Source organism: Papilio machaon, chromosome 25 (assembly GCF_912999745.1).
Source record: "Papilio machaon chromosome 25, ilPapMach1.1, whole genome shotgun sequence".
Classification (NCBI taxonomy): domain Eukaryota; kingdom Metazoa; phylum Arthropoda; class Insecta; order Lepidoptera; family Papilionidae; genus Papilio; species Papilio machaon.
Window position 1 is genome coordinate 407,244 of NC_060010.1, and position 14,174 is coordinate 421,417.

General features: G+C 35.5%; 2 protein-coding genes across 2 annotated transcripts; both read right to left on the reverse strand.

Annotated features, from left to right (window-relative positions):
- Positions 1-270: 270 nt before the first annotated feature.
- On the reverse strand, positions 271-4,362 carry LOC106710429 (juvenile hormone epoxide hydrolase). The gene is made up of 8 exons (XM_045684247.1): positions 4,285-4,362; positions 3,132-3,315; positions 2,356-2,583; positions 2,040-2,204; positions 1,685-1,870; positions 1,250-1,412; positions 751-982; positions 271-490 (listed from the first exon to the last, which is right to left on the reverse strand). The coding sequence occupies exons 2-8, from the start codon at positions 3,306-3,308 to the stop codon at positions 271-273; spliced, it is 1,371 nt and encodes a 456-aa protein (XP_045540203.1). The 5' UTR covers positions 3,309-3,315; positions 4,285-4,362.
- A 425-nt stretch (positions 4,363-4,787) lies between these two features.
- Positions 4,788-9,304, reverse strand: LOC106710410 (juvenile hormone epoxide hydrolase-like). The gene is made up of 8 exons (XM_045684219.1): positions 9,238-9,304; positions 8,201-8,383; positions 7,581-7,808; positions 7,262-7,426; positions 6,511-6,696; positions 6,143-6,305; positions 5,356-5,587; positions 4,788-5,013 (listed from the first exon to the last, which is right to left on the reverse strand). Exons 2-8 carry the CDS (start codon positions 8,375-8,377, stop codon positions 4,788-4,790), a joined length of 1,377 nt encoding a protein of 458 aa, XP_045540175.1. The 5' UTR covers positions 8,378-8,383; positions 9,238-9,304.
- Positions 9,305-14,174: the final 4,870 nt, after the last annotated feature.

A 14,174-nucleotide genomic window follows, 5' to 3' on the forward strand; every position in this document is an offset into this window, starting at 1 on the left:
TGTTTAATTTCATTCTTTAAATACCTAAAATTCCAAATTCAAATTAAAACATATCTTACAAATCTATATATATAAAAGAAAGTCGTGTTAGTTACACCATTTATAACTCTAGAACGGCTGAATCGATTTGACTGAAAATTGGTGGGCAGGTAGCTTAGAACCAGGAATAGGACATAGGATAATATTTACCCCGTTTTCTATTTTTTTTTTTATTTCGCGCGGACAGAGTCGCGGGAAAAAGCTAGTTTTCTTTATAAGATATGTTTTAAATTATAATTCTTTCTCGTTACTTTTATGGTAATTGGTAAAAGCCTTAACAGCTTTGAAAACATCAGCGGCCAGTACTTGGGGCATTTCAAATGTGTGACCACCATAGTCTAATACGGTGTAATTCAGTACGTTAGTGAACTTAGACTTTATGATACTAGGCGGGTGGTACAATAACTCGTGCTTAGCTTGCATCACCCATGTCGGTACTGCGGTTGGAAAACTGAAAGAATAATGATTATTGACAACTTCAATAGCGGAGACATATATACAAAAAAATTGGCATAGATTAATAAAGGCGCGAGAGAGAATATCTCTCTAGATCTACAATATGTAATAGAAATATCTTAAAATGAATGGTAATCTATAGATACTCTGTGATTTTATATTAATTGATAGGCATTTTACCTCATAAATTTGTACTAGGTCAGCTTTAGAAAGGTTTAATTTAGTACAGAAATAGTTTGTTAGCTAAAAACGTACTTATCCAAATCCATGGCTAAATTCTTGTTGCTGAAAGCGTTAGCGTAGATCCTAATAGCACTGTTGATGGAGTTCGAAGTCCAATAGAACATTATATTGTCAATCAGTTGTTCCTTAGTGAATGATTTTAAGCCACCGTCAGGAAGAAAGCGATGATCACGGTTGGTCCATGTCGAGAACTTCTCTAAGATAAAAGCGGCTAGACCAGCTGGAGAGTCGGAAAGACCAATACCTGATGATAAACCAAACAATTAATACTACATAACTTCAAACTTTCGTGGTTTTTACTAATATACTGTTCGTAAGAAATGGGATCAAACAGCCTAATCGTGGTAAGAATCCTGTTTCTTAGGAACAGTATATTAATGTACACTACAGTAAACAAGTAGTCTGAACGTTTTTTTTTTGATGATTAGTTTTTTCTTTTATTAAAGAACTATAATATAGATTTATTTATTCTCATTGATCATGTTTTTAATTGATAGCAGGATTTACTTACCAATAGTATCAGGTTTTGTGGCAAAGAGATGACAGTATCCATATTCTTCTAAAGAATAAGAGAATAGCCAGGATAATGGATACAAGCGGTCGGCCAGATGAGATTCCACAATAAGAGATGGGAAGAACCCACCTAGAATTATTTTTAGCATCGAACCTGATGTCTGTAAAGAAGTAAATAATCATAAAGTAACTTTTATTAGAGCAAGAAACATAAGACCTGAACGTTTACTTAGTGTTAGGTGATTAGAATCATGAACTAAGAATTTTGTAGGCGCAATCCTAGCTTCTATGCCAAAAAGAAAAACTCATTCTTCTAGTCCCACCAAGTTCTCTTATAGTATCAGACTATCAAAAAGAGATAGTTTCTATCACAGGGCTGATTGATTATACAATAGGAAGCTAAGTTCGAGTAGAATCATAGAAAAAGAGTAACCTGAACAAAAACTCCGTTGCTGTGATGACCCAATACATCTTCAGGATAGAAGGTGCTCATAGCTGCAGATATCACGGAGCCCCAGTTCCCGGCCTGTATGTAGTACTTCTTGAAGCCAAGTCTGTGCATCAGTTGTCTGTACATGACCGCCATCTCTGCAGGGCCTAGTCCAGGACGGACTGGTCTCTGGAAAAAAAGATGAAGTAAAGAATGACTACAATTACTTAAAGATAAAAAAGTGAACATCACTGTTTACAAGAATTTCACGCTATCAACAATAAAACGATATGAAAAGCATAAAATAGTCAATTTAGCCTTCAGATGTTGGTATACATAAACACATATTGTTACTTACATCAGAGAATCCGAATCCAGGCATACTGGGAGCAATGACCTCAAACACGAAGTCATAATCAGGCCTTTGCTGAGTTAACAAGGGGATAATTTCGTAGAACTCTCTCAAGGAACCCGGCCAACCATGGAGAATTAACAATGGTAGGACTGTAACTGCTGCTGGAACCTAAAGAAAGTATTTTTTTAAAAACCTAGATGCCGTTATTTTCAGCGGTCAAGTGAAAGAATTCTTTAAAAGTTAAATCTGCTTTAAAAGCAATATGTGACTGTGTAATTGTTCCTTGTTCCTTTACCTATCAAGTTCTTGATATGCTTACCTTCGGCTTGACTCGGATGAAGTGAATATCAAGACCTTGAATATTTGTCTTAAATTGTGGGAACTGATTTAGCACCTTCTCTCTCTCTTTGAAAGGATATTCCTCTGCCCAGTACTTCAAATATCCTTGCAATTCTATAGTGTTGAAGCCGTATTGAAAAGCGATGCCTTCTAGCGGCGGCGTCAGTGTACGATGTTTCTTGATCCGTTTCTTTAGGTCTTCGATCATCTGTCAAATTTGGTTTAAGAACAATATACAAATCTGATGTAACTAAGTACCTCATTTCAGTCTTTTTCAAAATCGGTCTTTTGTTAAAAATTGCTGTACTTTTTCATCCCATTTACAGCCTCTCTTCCAATTTTTTCCAGCTGTAGCTTAAATTTTTTACGCTTAGTCATTGATGGAGCGCCTGTGCAATAAATATCAGCAGCACTTTGAATATTTTCAATACATTTTAGTATTTTATAACGAGTCTTTGTATCTCTCGTCTTATCGGGGACACCAAAAATAAACTGTTTTGTGTTTTATTTTTCATAGTTAAAAACAAACTGATAAGGTAAAATGGAGACAAGAATTACTTAATAAATGATCAGATCGTAAGATGAGAAAAACTCATTGAAAAGTATAAAAGGCTATCCCAAGAAGGATATTATAGAAGTAAAAAATATTAATGAATCATGAAAATATGTGAGTAGACTCAGGAAAACTTGTGTTGGTTAATAAAATCAACACCAAATCTTTATTTGTAACATAATACGAGGTATCATAAAACTTACAGAGTCATCAAATGTAATTTTAAACGGTCGTATACTGGTATCCTGCTTCCCCTTCAGCTCCATAGGGCCCCACCATTCTTCAGGGTCGAGTACTGGCAGCTGAGAGTATGGGTTGTACAGCCACCATGCTATGCCTCCTAGCATGGCAACTGCTGTCAATGTTAGCAGCTTTGCCATTGTCGTTCTGACACAGAAAATTAGAACTAATCAGAAGTGTTAAGAATTGCTAGTTTTTGGAACGAAGTTCCTTATCGCGCGTTGTGAAAGGGGGCTAGACGGAGAAAATTCTTACGAAAAGTTGTCACGACACTTTTTGCTATAGACGAATGAGCGCTACTTCACCATGGCAACGACGTGACAATATATAACGAAAATTCATAGAAATAAAATGTACTTCTTGTGAAGACTTAAGTTTTTTATTCATAGAATAAACATTGGTTCCTTCACTAATTAATTGAAAGGAACTTCGTTCCATCCGGGTGTCCCTTGGCACCTCTCAAGTTTTTTTTTTCTTACAGGATCATACGAAAACGGAACGTCTTCTTTCTACTTTTATTTTGTGTTTATGAAGGCCGTAAACTACCAGTGCTAAAAATTTGAAATTTGATATGTAATTAATTACTTAATTGAATTGTTATTGAATAATAGCAAGGACTTATTCGGTTTCTAGTGTAAGTAGAAATAGAAATTCAGACAGTAAATATACATATTTTCGCCAGAAAACGTTTGTTTGTGGTATAAAAAACAAATAATTTTTGCAGTGTAAATGGCTGTCGCCCGCAACTCCGACGGCGCAGAATTAAGAAAAAAACTTAATTAGTAGCCTATGGGTTTGTACATCTTTACCAAATTTTATCAATATCCATGCAGCCGTTCTGTACATACCTTGTAGCAAACATCCATCCATCTAAACATTCGCATTTATATTATACTAGCTTTTATCCGCGACTCCGTCCGCGCGGAATTAAAAAAAAAAAAAAAAAACTGGGTAAAAATTATCCTATGTCCTATTCCTGGTTCTAAGCTACCTGCCCACCAATTTTCAGTCAAATCGATTCAGCCGTTCTTGAGTTATAAATGGTGTAACTAACACGACTTTCTTTTATATATATAGATAGATAAGATTAGTAAGATTAGTATTCATAATACTTACGTAGAAGCGGTCTGCTATCACGATATATTGTAGTCTACTTATGTATGTATACATACGTGCGTTGCGTTTGGAGCCATGTAACCGACTGAATGATGATTAATGATAATAGAAATACTGCTTATAATTATGTATTTTGATTTGTTATGTAATGCTATTGATAATGCTCAACATTGCTGCGTCAGGTTTTTGTCACGTAGGTTATTTAGTACAGGTTTGAATGTCTTAACTTGGTTGTTTTTCCTTCTTTTTCTTATCTACACTGACTCTTCAATTTTAAATTATCATTAAATTAAATCAATTAATTAATGTATTAAAGTTTTTGTAATGCAATTTTGATCGCTAAAAATCTGAATATGACATTTTCAAATAACCCATTATAATGTAAATATGAGTAAATGATTAACCATTAAAAAATTAATATTATTGAAATTTTAATGGTTAAGTAAAAAATAAATGAACGATTAGAAAAAATTAATTTATTCATTAAAAATAATTAAATTATGTTACAGTTCCGTTTTGTTGACTTTATGCCAATTTCTGAAAGCTTTAACAGCTTTGAAGAGATCATCAGCTAATACTTCAGGTAGTTCCAAGGCGATGAAGTGACCGCCATAGTCTAAAACGGTGTAGTTCAAAACGTTGGTGAACTTTGTCTCAACTATACTCGGAGGCATGTAGAATAACTCGTGTTTTGCTTGCATCACCCATATCGGTACTTTTGTGGGGTAGCTGAAAACATTATATTAGTTTTAACAATAAAATTATAGTTCTGGAAAAATTATAAAAGACTTCTGTTCTGTAACCTAACTTAGGTACAAGGAGTATGGTTTAAACACATTGGTTATTTAAGCAGTCCTTTACAATATTATGCTCTACTAAATTATTTAATTTTTTTTTAGAGTTTTAAATGTGGGCTTTGAAAATCAACTGCATTTTGTTTAATTCGACTACTAAATATACTGAAACATGTTGGCTGTTCAAACCAATTTTCATTTTCTGTGAAAAAAACGTGTTCAAGTCTTTCGTCAAAACTCATGAGTAGACAAATAAAATATCGCTTGACAAACTCACGAATCCATATCTAATTCCAAATACTTCTTGCTGAGAGCATTCGCGTAGATTCTGATCGCACTATTAATAGAGTTTGAAGTCCAGTAGATCATCAGGTTATCAATGAGCTGCTCTTTGCTGAACTTCTTAAGTCCTCCATCAGGTAGCGAGCGATGAGCGCGATTGGTCCAGGTGGAGAACTTCTCCAGGATATAGGCAGCCAAACCAGATGGAGAGTCCGATAAACTAACTCCTGTTGAAAAAATTATGCAATATGAGTACTAATCGCGAGAAAACCAGCACACATCTGAGAAGACATTGAAAGATGAGCGTTATGTAACCCATCCACACTAGGGCTTAGTACTACTAGTGTGGTAGACTAGTCTAGTCACAGCTTATTTAAATGAGTTCGAATACCTAGGTGGGGATGTATATGATCTGAAGACAGTACTTATTCGTACAATTGATTTGAGTTTTGGACCGGATCTTATTTTTATACTAGTTATGCCCGCGATACTTCCATACAAATTTTCACCACCACTTTAAACCCTTTACAACCCTATGTAGTAAGCTATCCTTTCTTAGGTTCTAGACAATCTGTGTACCGAATTTCTTTTGAATCGGTTCAGAAGTTTTGGACGTGAATGCAAGACAGACAGACAGAGTTTCTTTAGCATTTATAATATTAGTAAGGAATTAAGGATTGAGTTATTTAAAGTATTTGCAAGTTGTAGTTGTTTTCGTTAATTAAAATTGTTGACTTGAAAGAAAAAGAAATGTTGAAACATTTTCATACTAAATTACATACCGACAGTGTCAGGTTTGGTCGCATGGAGATGTAGGTAGGCGAATTCCTCCATAGCAAATGAGAATAGCCAAGACAAGGGGTACAGGCGATCAGCTAAATGTGGCTCCACGACCAGCGACGGGAAGAATGCTCCAAGGATCATCTTACGTGTTGCAGCGCTTGACTAAAAGACATATTATTATTACAAACAAAAAATTGACAAAACTGTAGTACGCAATAATCTAAATACTTTTTTTTTAATCCAATGAGTTCAAATATAACCGATTTAAAAATAGCAGGATCAATTGAAAAACAGGATCCATAGACTAATTTATGTACACGGTTTACATGAAATTATTTCAAGAATTGTTAAGAAAAAAATACCTTACTTGAACAAAAACTCCATTATCGTGATGTCCAAGTACTGCTTCAGGGTACAAAGTGTCCATGGCGGCTGCGATACCCGATCCCCAGTTCCCGCCCTGGATGTAAAACTTCTTGAAGCCAAGTCTATGCATTAGGTTTCTGTAAATGACTGCAATCTGCGCGGGTGCCATTCCTGGACGTACAGCTCCCTATAGTAATAGTTATACAAATATTAGATTTTATTCACACGTTGGAAGTCGGTGGCTCAGGGGTTAAGCACTTGGTCACGGAAGTAAGCTAACGCGTTTCCCGTGGCCCCGCCGTAACGCGTCAGAGGGCAGTCTGGTTTTAGTGGGTATTCCGGTCGCCTTCTGCGGCCGGCGAGTCCCGAAAAAAAAAAGGGGTTAAGCACTTGACTTTCAATCTGCAAGTCCTGGGTTCGAATCCAGCCATGTACTCATGTGTTTTGGATTTACATCCAACGTTCTTACGGTGAAGAAAAACATTGTGATGCAACCTGCACATATCTACGAAGAAGTCATGTGTGAAGGCAACAAACCGGCACCTGGCCAGTGTGGTTGACTATGATCTAGTCACTGCTAACTAAGTGTAGGCTCCGAGTCCCTCAGTGGGGACGTATAGTGAGCTGATGATGAAATCTCAAGTTGTTTATTTATTTCTTCCCACCATTAGAAAATTGGTACCAATAAATCAGATGTTAATCTAAATAGAGGCGACTGATTATATAAATAAATAACATTATAATGCACTTACATCAGAAAATCCAAAACCTGGCATACTGGGCGCAATTACTTCAAACACGAAGTCATATCCTGGTCTTTGCTTCGTCAACAAGGGAATGACTTCATAGAACTCTCTTACAGATCCCGGCCAACCATGAAGTATCAATAATGGAACGACCGATACACCAGCGGGTACCTGGAAGAACACATGTTGACTCTTGTTAATTAGTCCACGGCTTTCCCAATTTCTTCATTGTTTCTGTCTGTGCTACATTATCCCATTTCAGTTTTAAGTCTACACCTAGTTCAAGGTATTCATATTATAGAGGTTGATGTTTTCTTAATCTTACCTTTGGCGTGACCCTTAAAAAGTGAATGTCAAGACCCTGAATGTTTGTCTTGAACTGTGGGAACTGATTCAGAGCCTTTTCCCTCTCTTTAAAAGGATACTCCTCCGCCCAGTACTTTAAGTAGACTTCCAATTCATTGGTGTTGAATCCGTATTCAAAGGCGATACCTTCTAGAGGCGGTGTTAATGGACGGTGTGCTTTTAAGCGTTGCTTTAAATCTTTGATCATCTGAAAGGGTTTATAAAATTATCAGATCAGAACACTAACTTTACTCTTAATTAACCATTTCATTTCTTATTCAAAGGATGTTTTTGTAAAGATGTTTTGGTTCCGCAACCAACAGTTACATAATTATAAAAATATATTCAATTCGATCAACTTTTTACAACTTTTAGCCGACTACAAAAAGAAGGAGGTTATCAATTCGACTGTATTTTTTATGTGTGTTACCGCCATTCTCGGCCCATGGTGCTCCGATTTTGATAAAAATTATTTTATTCGAATTGTAGTGCTTGCAGATGGGTCCCATTTTTTAATTATTTTTTATTACTGCAACAACTTAAGTATCTGGCTGGACCAATATTTTTACAGTTAGTCGAGTTTTATATAGTCTTACGTACAGCATCATCAAATTTAATAGTAAACGGTCGTATACTGGTATCCTGTTTCCCCTTCATCTCTATTGGCCCCCACCACTCCTCAGGGTCGAACACTGGCGGCTTCGGACTTGGGCTGAGTAGAATCCATGCTATCACAACAGTGACGACAGCTGCTACGATAGTTAACAGCTTTGACATCTTAAACTGACAAAATAAGGACACATTTTAATGTTTATTTTCATTGCACATTTACTAGTTTTTTTTTTTTTTTTTTTTATGAACAATCACATCTCAATCATTAAAGTGGTTAAAAAAATTATTAAATCTTGACTTAAACCTTACTTTACTTCTTAGTTTAATATAAAGACGTAGCTAAAATGTTGTCAAATGATTCCGTTTGCGCGGGATTAAAGAAAAAAATAATTAGTAGCCTAAGTGTTCTTCCTGACTGTGTTCTACATCTATGTAAAATTTCAATGAGATTCGTTTCATCGTTCTGGAGTACAAACAAACATACATACATCCATCCAAACATGTATAATATTAAAAGCAAGATTGTCAAGTAATCGCCTATTTTATCTTATCGTTAATATTTAAAATAAATCGATTTTCATTAATAAGTAGGGATTTTATTAAGAACTAGCTGTCGCCCGTGGCTCCGTCCGCACGGAGTTATAAAAAAAGTAATAAGTAGCCTATGTGTTCGTCCAGATTGAAGCGTACCGGAGATACCTTCAAACAAACATGTAATATTACGTAATAAACATTTGTTCAAAAAATGTTCAGTAATTTCTATGTAAGAAATATTAAATTAAGGTTTGTTTAAGCTTCTATTTATAGCATTAAAAATTAATAAATAATAGTTGGCCGAAAATAAATGTTTTTAAAAAATATAAATATTAAATGAAACCATAACATTTATTATCTATTTAAGATTGTAATCTTTATAACACTGCTATTAAAACAACACAGTTAAAATAATAGATAAATGAATGTAAATGAAAACTGAATAAAAAACATATGTTATTTTTTGTTATCTGTTTTTTTTTCATACTCACAGAAATGACGTCTGCTAACGGTTGACACGCGTACGTCTCCTATCAAATTTAAAAACGTACTAACTTGTTGAATCACATGTGTTCTGTTTAATAGGTACTCGGTATTGATAAATATTTGTAACCTCATGCAGATGATTCGGTATTTTTGTATTTTGTTACTAGGTGTCGCCCGCACGGAATAAAAAAAAAACTTGAGAGGTGTGTTGGGACACCCGGATGGAACGAAGTTCCTTTCTATTAATTAGTGAAGGAACCAATGTTTATTCTATGAATAAAAAACTTAAGTCTTCACAAGAAGTACATTTTATTTCTATGAATTTTTGTTATATATTGTCACGTCGTTGCCATGGTGAAGTAGCGCTCATTCGTCGTTAACATACTATAGCAAAAAGTATCGTGACAACTTTTCGTAAGAATTTTTTCCGTCTAGCCCCCTTTCACAACGCGCGATAAGGAACTTCGTTCCAAAAACTTTATTAGTAGCCTATGAGTTCGTCCAGACTATGATCTACTCTACATCTACGCCAAATTTTAGTGAGGTCTATGCAGCTGTTCTGGCAGTGGCGGATTAAAGATCCAGAGCATCCTAGGCAATCAGTATATCGGCGCCCCAGTACCGGCCATAAATGGCCATCATAAATCTTTAAATTTTAACTAGTTGTTTTTACGATGACGTTGTATTATCAAACCTTGACTTTAGTAGACCAGGACTTACGCTAAACCGCGAATGAAATAGGACGTTATAACTGTGAAGAAATCAAGAGGGAAGACATAACGAACATTGTAATTCGTGATTCCTCTCTGCTCTTCGAAATAGGCCTTAATGTATATATGTATAGTATGTGTGTTGACAGATGATGGTGTGTTATGAATATTTCACTATAGAACGTCCCGCGATTTCACCCGCCTAGATCCCGTTACCGTTTGAATATCGTAGCTTTCTACAGGCGTAAGAATTTGTGAAATCGAACAATCGAATAGTGGTAGAGCATAGCTGCACTGCAGCTCATAACTGGTCGGCTCGATCGGAGAAGTACCACATCTTTGCAGAAGACTGGCGTGGGGTGAATTATCTTGTTGTGCTAAGTCCAGTGTGTAAGCGTTCCGTTGGCCTAACTCTGCAACACAAATAACTAAGTGTACGCTGTACCATTAAGACTACAGCATGTCTGCTGTTCCTTATTATCGGCCAGTATAGCAATGGTGAGTGACTTGCGACGAAGGTCTCTTGTCAGTCGCTGATACGTGGGCTCGGGAACGACGCGATGACGCAATAAACGTGCATTATTGCACAATATTAGTAAATCGATGATTGTGCAAAATAATCTATTATAGATTTAGATTAACAGTGGTAGATCCCGCAACAACAACATTTGTTGGGTGCACGAATTGGTCGGGTCGACCGGTGCAATATCACGGCCAGACAGAAGACAGGCGTGAAGTGGAAGCAATTCCGGAGGCCTAATTTTTGTCCTCTTTCCCTTCCCATCCTTTTCTTTATAGGAAAGGATGGGCAGGGGGAGTGGAGAAATATCCTCTTTCTGTGCGTCCCCTTCTCCGTTAATTATAGGTAGGCAACGCATCTGCATTTGCGGATGTCTATGGGCAACGGTGGCCTCGCTATTGCGGCGAATCCAGGTGGTCGTTTGCTCGTTTGCCACCTTATAATATATAAAAAAAGATTATAGATCAGCGTTTAGTTCTTAATCGTCGATATTTTATTTTCTATATTTATTTTAAAAAATCTGAGCTCGTGCGCCCCTTGTAACAACACGCCTTTAGGCACGTGCCTAGTTTGCCTTAAATACGGATAATCCGCCTTTGCATTCTGGAGATACCTTGTAACCTCCATCCATATAAACAATATTAGTAAGATTATTGTCAATTTTAAGATTCAATGAAATAAAAATACTAAACAATTGTGTACTGAACTATGCTGTTTTATTCAACATTTCATGAAGTTTGTATTCGATTGATAATAGCACAGGGTTTCGACAGAAAACAATAGATCTCTGCAATAATAATAATAAACTCATTTAATACATTCAGAAAGCAAACAATAATTAGAAAGTAAACAATAAAATGTAAAAAAAACATGCTGAAAGAAGGGAAAAAACACAAAAACTATATAAAAAAAGCAACAGGCACGTACATTAACAAGTTCACCACCCCTGTTATAGAAGGATAAACATATAAACATCGATTTTTATTTAAACTGATAAGGTAAGCTGATTTATGTACATAAAAACTTCGTTGTCACTAACCGTTGGTTTCTGAGGACAAAACCTCTGTATAAAACATATCCTTGTCCATTTTTAACAAAACATAGATAACAATAACATGTTTTAAACGAGGTTTTTGGTCTCTGAAACCTACGATATGTGTGGAATTATCAACACTGAGTCATCATCATCATCATCAGCTCACTATACGTCCCCACCGAGAGGCTCGGAGCCTACCCCAATTTAGGGGTGACTAGGCCATAGTCAACCACGCTGACCAAGTGCGGGTTGGTTGACTTCACACATATCATTGAATTTCTTCTCAGATATGTGCAGGTTGCATCACGATGTTTTCCTTCACCGTAAGAACGTCGAATAAATGTACAGTCAGCTTCATAAATATAGTGGCAGTCAAGATATCCAAATATATAGGAACACCTAAAGTGATCAATTATATAAGTACAACCAAAGTCATCAAATTAATTGAAGCATCCACTCTGCTCAAAAAGATCGAAGCGTTCACATCGTCATATATATGAGTACATTCAAAGTGCCCATAATTATAGTAACAGACAGAGCGTCAATAGTAACGAAGCATCGAAAGTATGCAAAAATATCGTAACATTAGACAAAATTGAACTCTATCTCTATTCACTTAAGATACACTTTGAAATATACTACTTCGTTTAAATTCATTTGACGCTTTGTATCAACATAATAGGTTGTCCAGTAAGTTCGTTCCGATTTTCAATAGGTATTTTAGAATAGACCCGAATATATTACAATTATTGAAAACATATGACATGTTTACATAACACATACATACTAAAAGAGGATAACTTGAGCCATATTTTGACAAATATTAGGACACGATTCGTTCTTTTCTATTAGTTTTATAAAAACTGATTGACTTAATTTTTGTCGAAATAAATAAGACGTTTTGCTATAAAATCGAACAAATATAATTTAAAAGACGTATGCCAAAACTTAAGGGCCTTTAAAATTTCCCTTAAAAATGGGCACGAACTTATCGGACAACCCAACATTTTTCTTCTTATTATTATAACGCTTAAAATTTATAAATTTACGATACATGACAGATACCTAATCTATATATATAAAAGAAAGTCGTGTTAGTTACACTGTTTATAACTCAAGATCGGTCGAACTGATTTTGCTGAAAATTGATGGGGAGGTAGCTTAGAACTAGGAGACGGACATAGGAACTTTTTATCTTGTGAGCATTTTTTTTATTCCGCGCGGACGAAGTCGCGGGTAAAAGCTAGTAAGTAACATCAAATTTTACTCTGTCACAATATGTGCTAGTTTCAGTGTTTTACTATTTTCGCCGCGGTACGTAAGTTTAGTGGTTCGAATCCCAGGCTTACAAGGTTTTTATTTTTCAATATTATCAATCACATATAAAGCTTGATTTTTTTTAATGAAAAGGAGAAATCTGGTAATGTACTTAGAATATGTTTTTTCTTAACAAAAACAATTTTAAATTTTTATTTTTGGGGTATTAAATATTTAAATAAAATTAATAACGATTAGGTTCGGCCATCTCGGGATAAAGCGAGTGGGCGGAGAGTGTTTTCATTTGTCATTGCGGTCATTGAAATTGAATTCTACTCGTATATCCATATCCTTGAAATACACTTTGAAAGTATACAACTTCTGTTAAATTAATTAACAATTTGTATCAAAATATTTTTCTCTTACTGTTAGGTATCTTCAGTCCGGTTGCAGTAGAATTTTCCAAGCGTAGATTTATTACACGTATTCGATGTCGCCTGTGACTTAGTCCGCGCGGAATTAAAAGACGAAACTTACAATAACAAACGTGAACAATAAAATAGTAATAGTAACCAATAATTGTTGCGATAAAGTTCAATTTTATATAACGCTTTGATAATAAAATTAAAAACCTTAAAAAATGTAAAAATAAATATACATAGTTTGGGATTCGAATTGCCAAAACTGCGTATTACAGCGAGCAGTTAAGCCGTAAAGCCAAACCGTCATATATGGTGACAAATTAAAATTTGATATTGCTTATCTATCTCGTACCTATCTGTCATGCGGGACGTAAACTTGAAGTAAATAGCAAAAAAATGTTTTGATATAAAATGTCAAATGAATTTAAACGAAGTAGTATATTTCAAAGTGTATCTTAAGTGATTAGAGATAGAGTTCAATTTTGTCTAATGTTACGATATTTTTGCATACTTTCGATGCTTCGTTACTATTGACGCTCTGTCTGTTACTATAATTATGGGCACTTTGAATGTACTCATATATATGACGATGTGAACGCTTCGATCTTTTTGAGCAGAGTGGATGCTTCAATTAATTTGATGACTTTGGTTGTACTTATATAATTGATCACTTTAGGTGTTCCTATATATTTGGATATCTTGACTGCCACTATATTTATGAAGCTGACTGTACATATGTAAATCGAAAATCGAAAAACACATTGGTACATGGCGGGATTCGAACCCAGGACCTGCAGATTGCAAGTCAAGTGCTTAACCCCTGAGCCACCGACGCTCTTTGCGCTCTATCAACACTGAGTAATTATCAGATATTGGCTGTTAACATCGCGCAAGTCACTGCGCAGAACACAATTTTAGGTATAACGGAGCGTAGCGGGATGCGAGGGGAGGGCAATGCGCAGCGCGCCGATGTCCTTGGGCCGGAAAGATATTTGAA

Bases quoted from the DNA above. Each gene is read 5' to 3' on its own strand.
- LOC106710429 (XM_045684247.1), bottom strand. From the start codon at position 3,308: ATGGCAAAGCTGCTAACATTGACAGCAGTTGCCATGCTAGGAGGCATA. The intron at 2,584-3,131 runs GTAAGTTTTATG...CAAATTTGACAG, and splicing joins AAATTACATTTGATGACTCT to ATGATCGAAGACCTAAAGAA. The intron at 1,871-2,039 runs GTAAGTAACAAT...CTTTTTTTCCAG, and splicing joins CTGGATTCGGATTCTCTGAT to AGACCAGTCCGTCCTGGACT.
- LOC106710410 (XM_045684219.1), bottom strand. From the start codon at position 8,377: ATGTCAAAGCTGTTAACTATCGTAGCAGCTGTCGTCACTGTTGTGATA. The intron at 7,427-7,580 runs GTAAGATTAAGA...GTGTTCTTCCAG, and splicing joins TTTTAAGGGTCACGCCAAAG to GTACCCGCTGGTGTATCGGT. The intron at 6,697-7,261 runs GTAAGTGCATTA...CTATTACTATAG, and splicing joins CAGGTTTTGGATTTTCTGAT to GGAGCTGTACGTCCAGGAAT.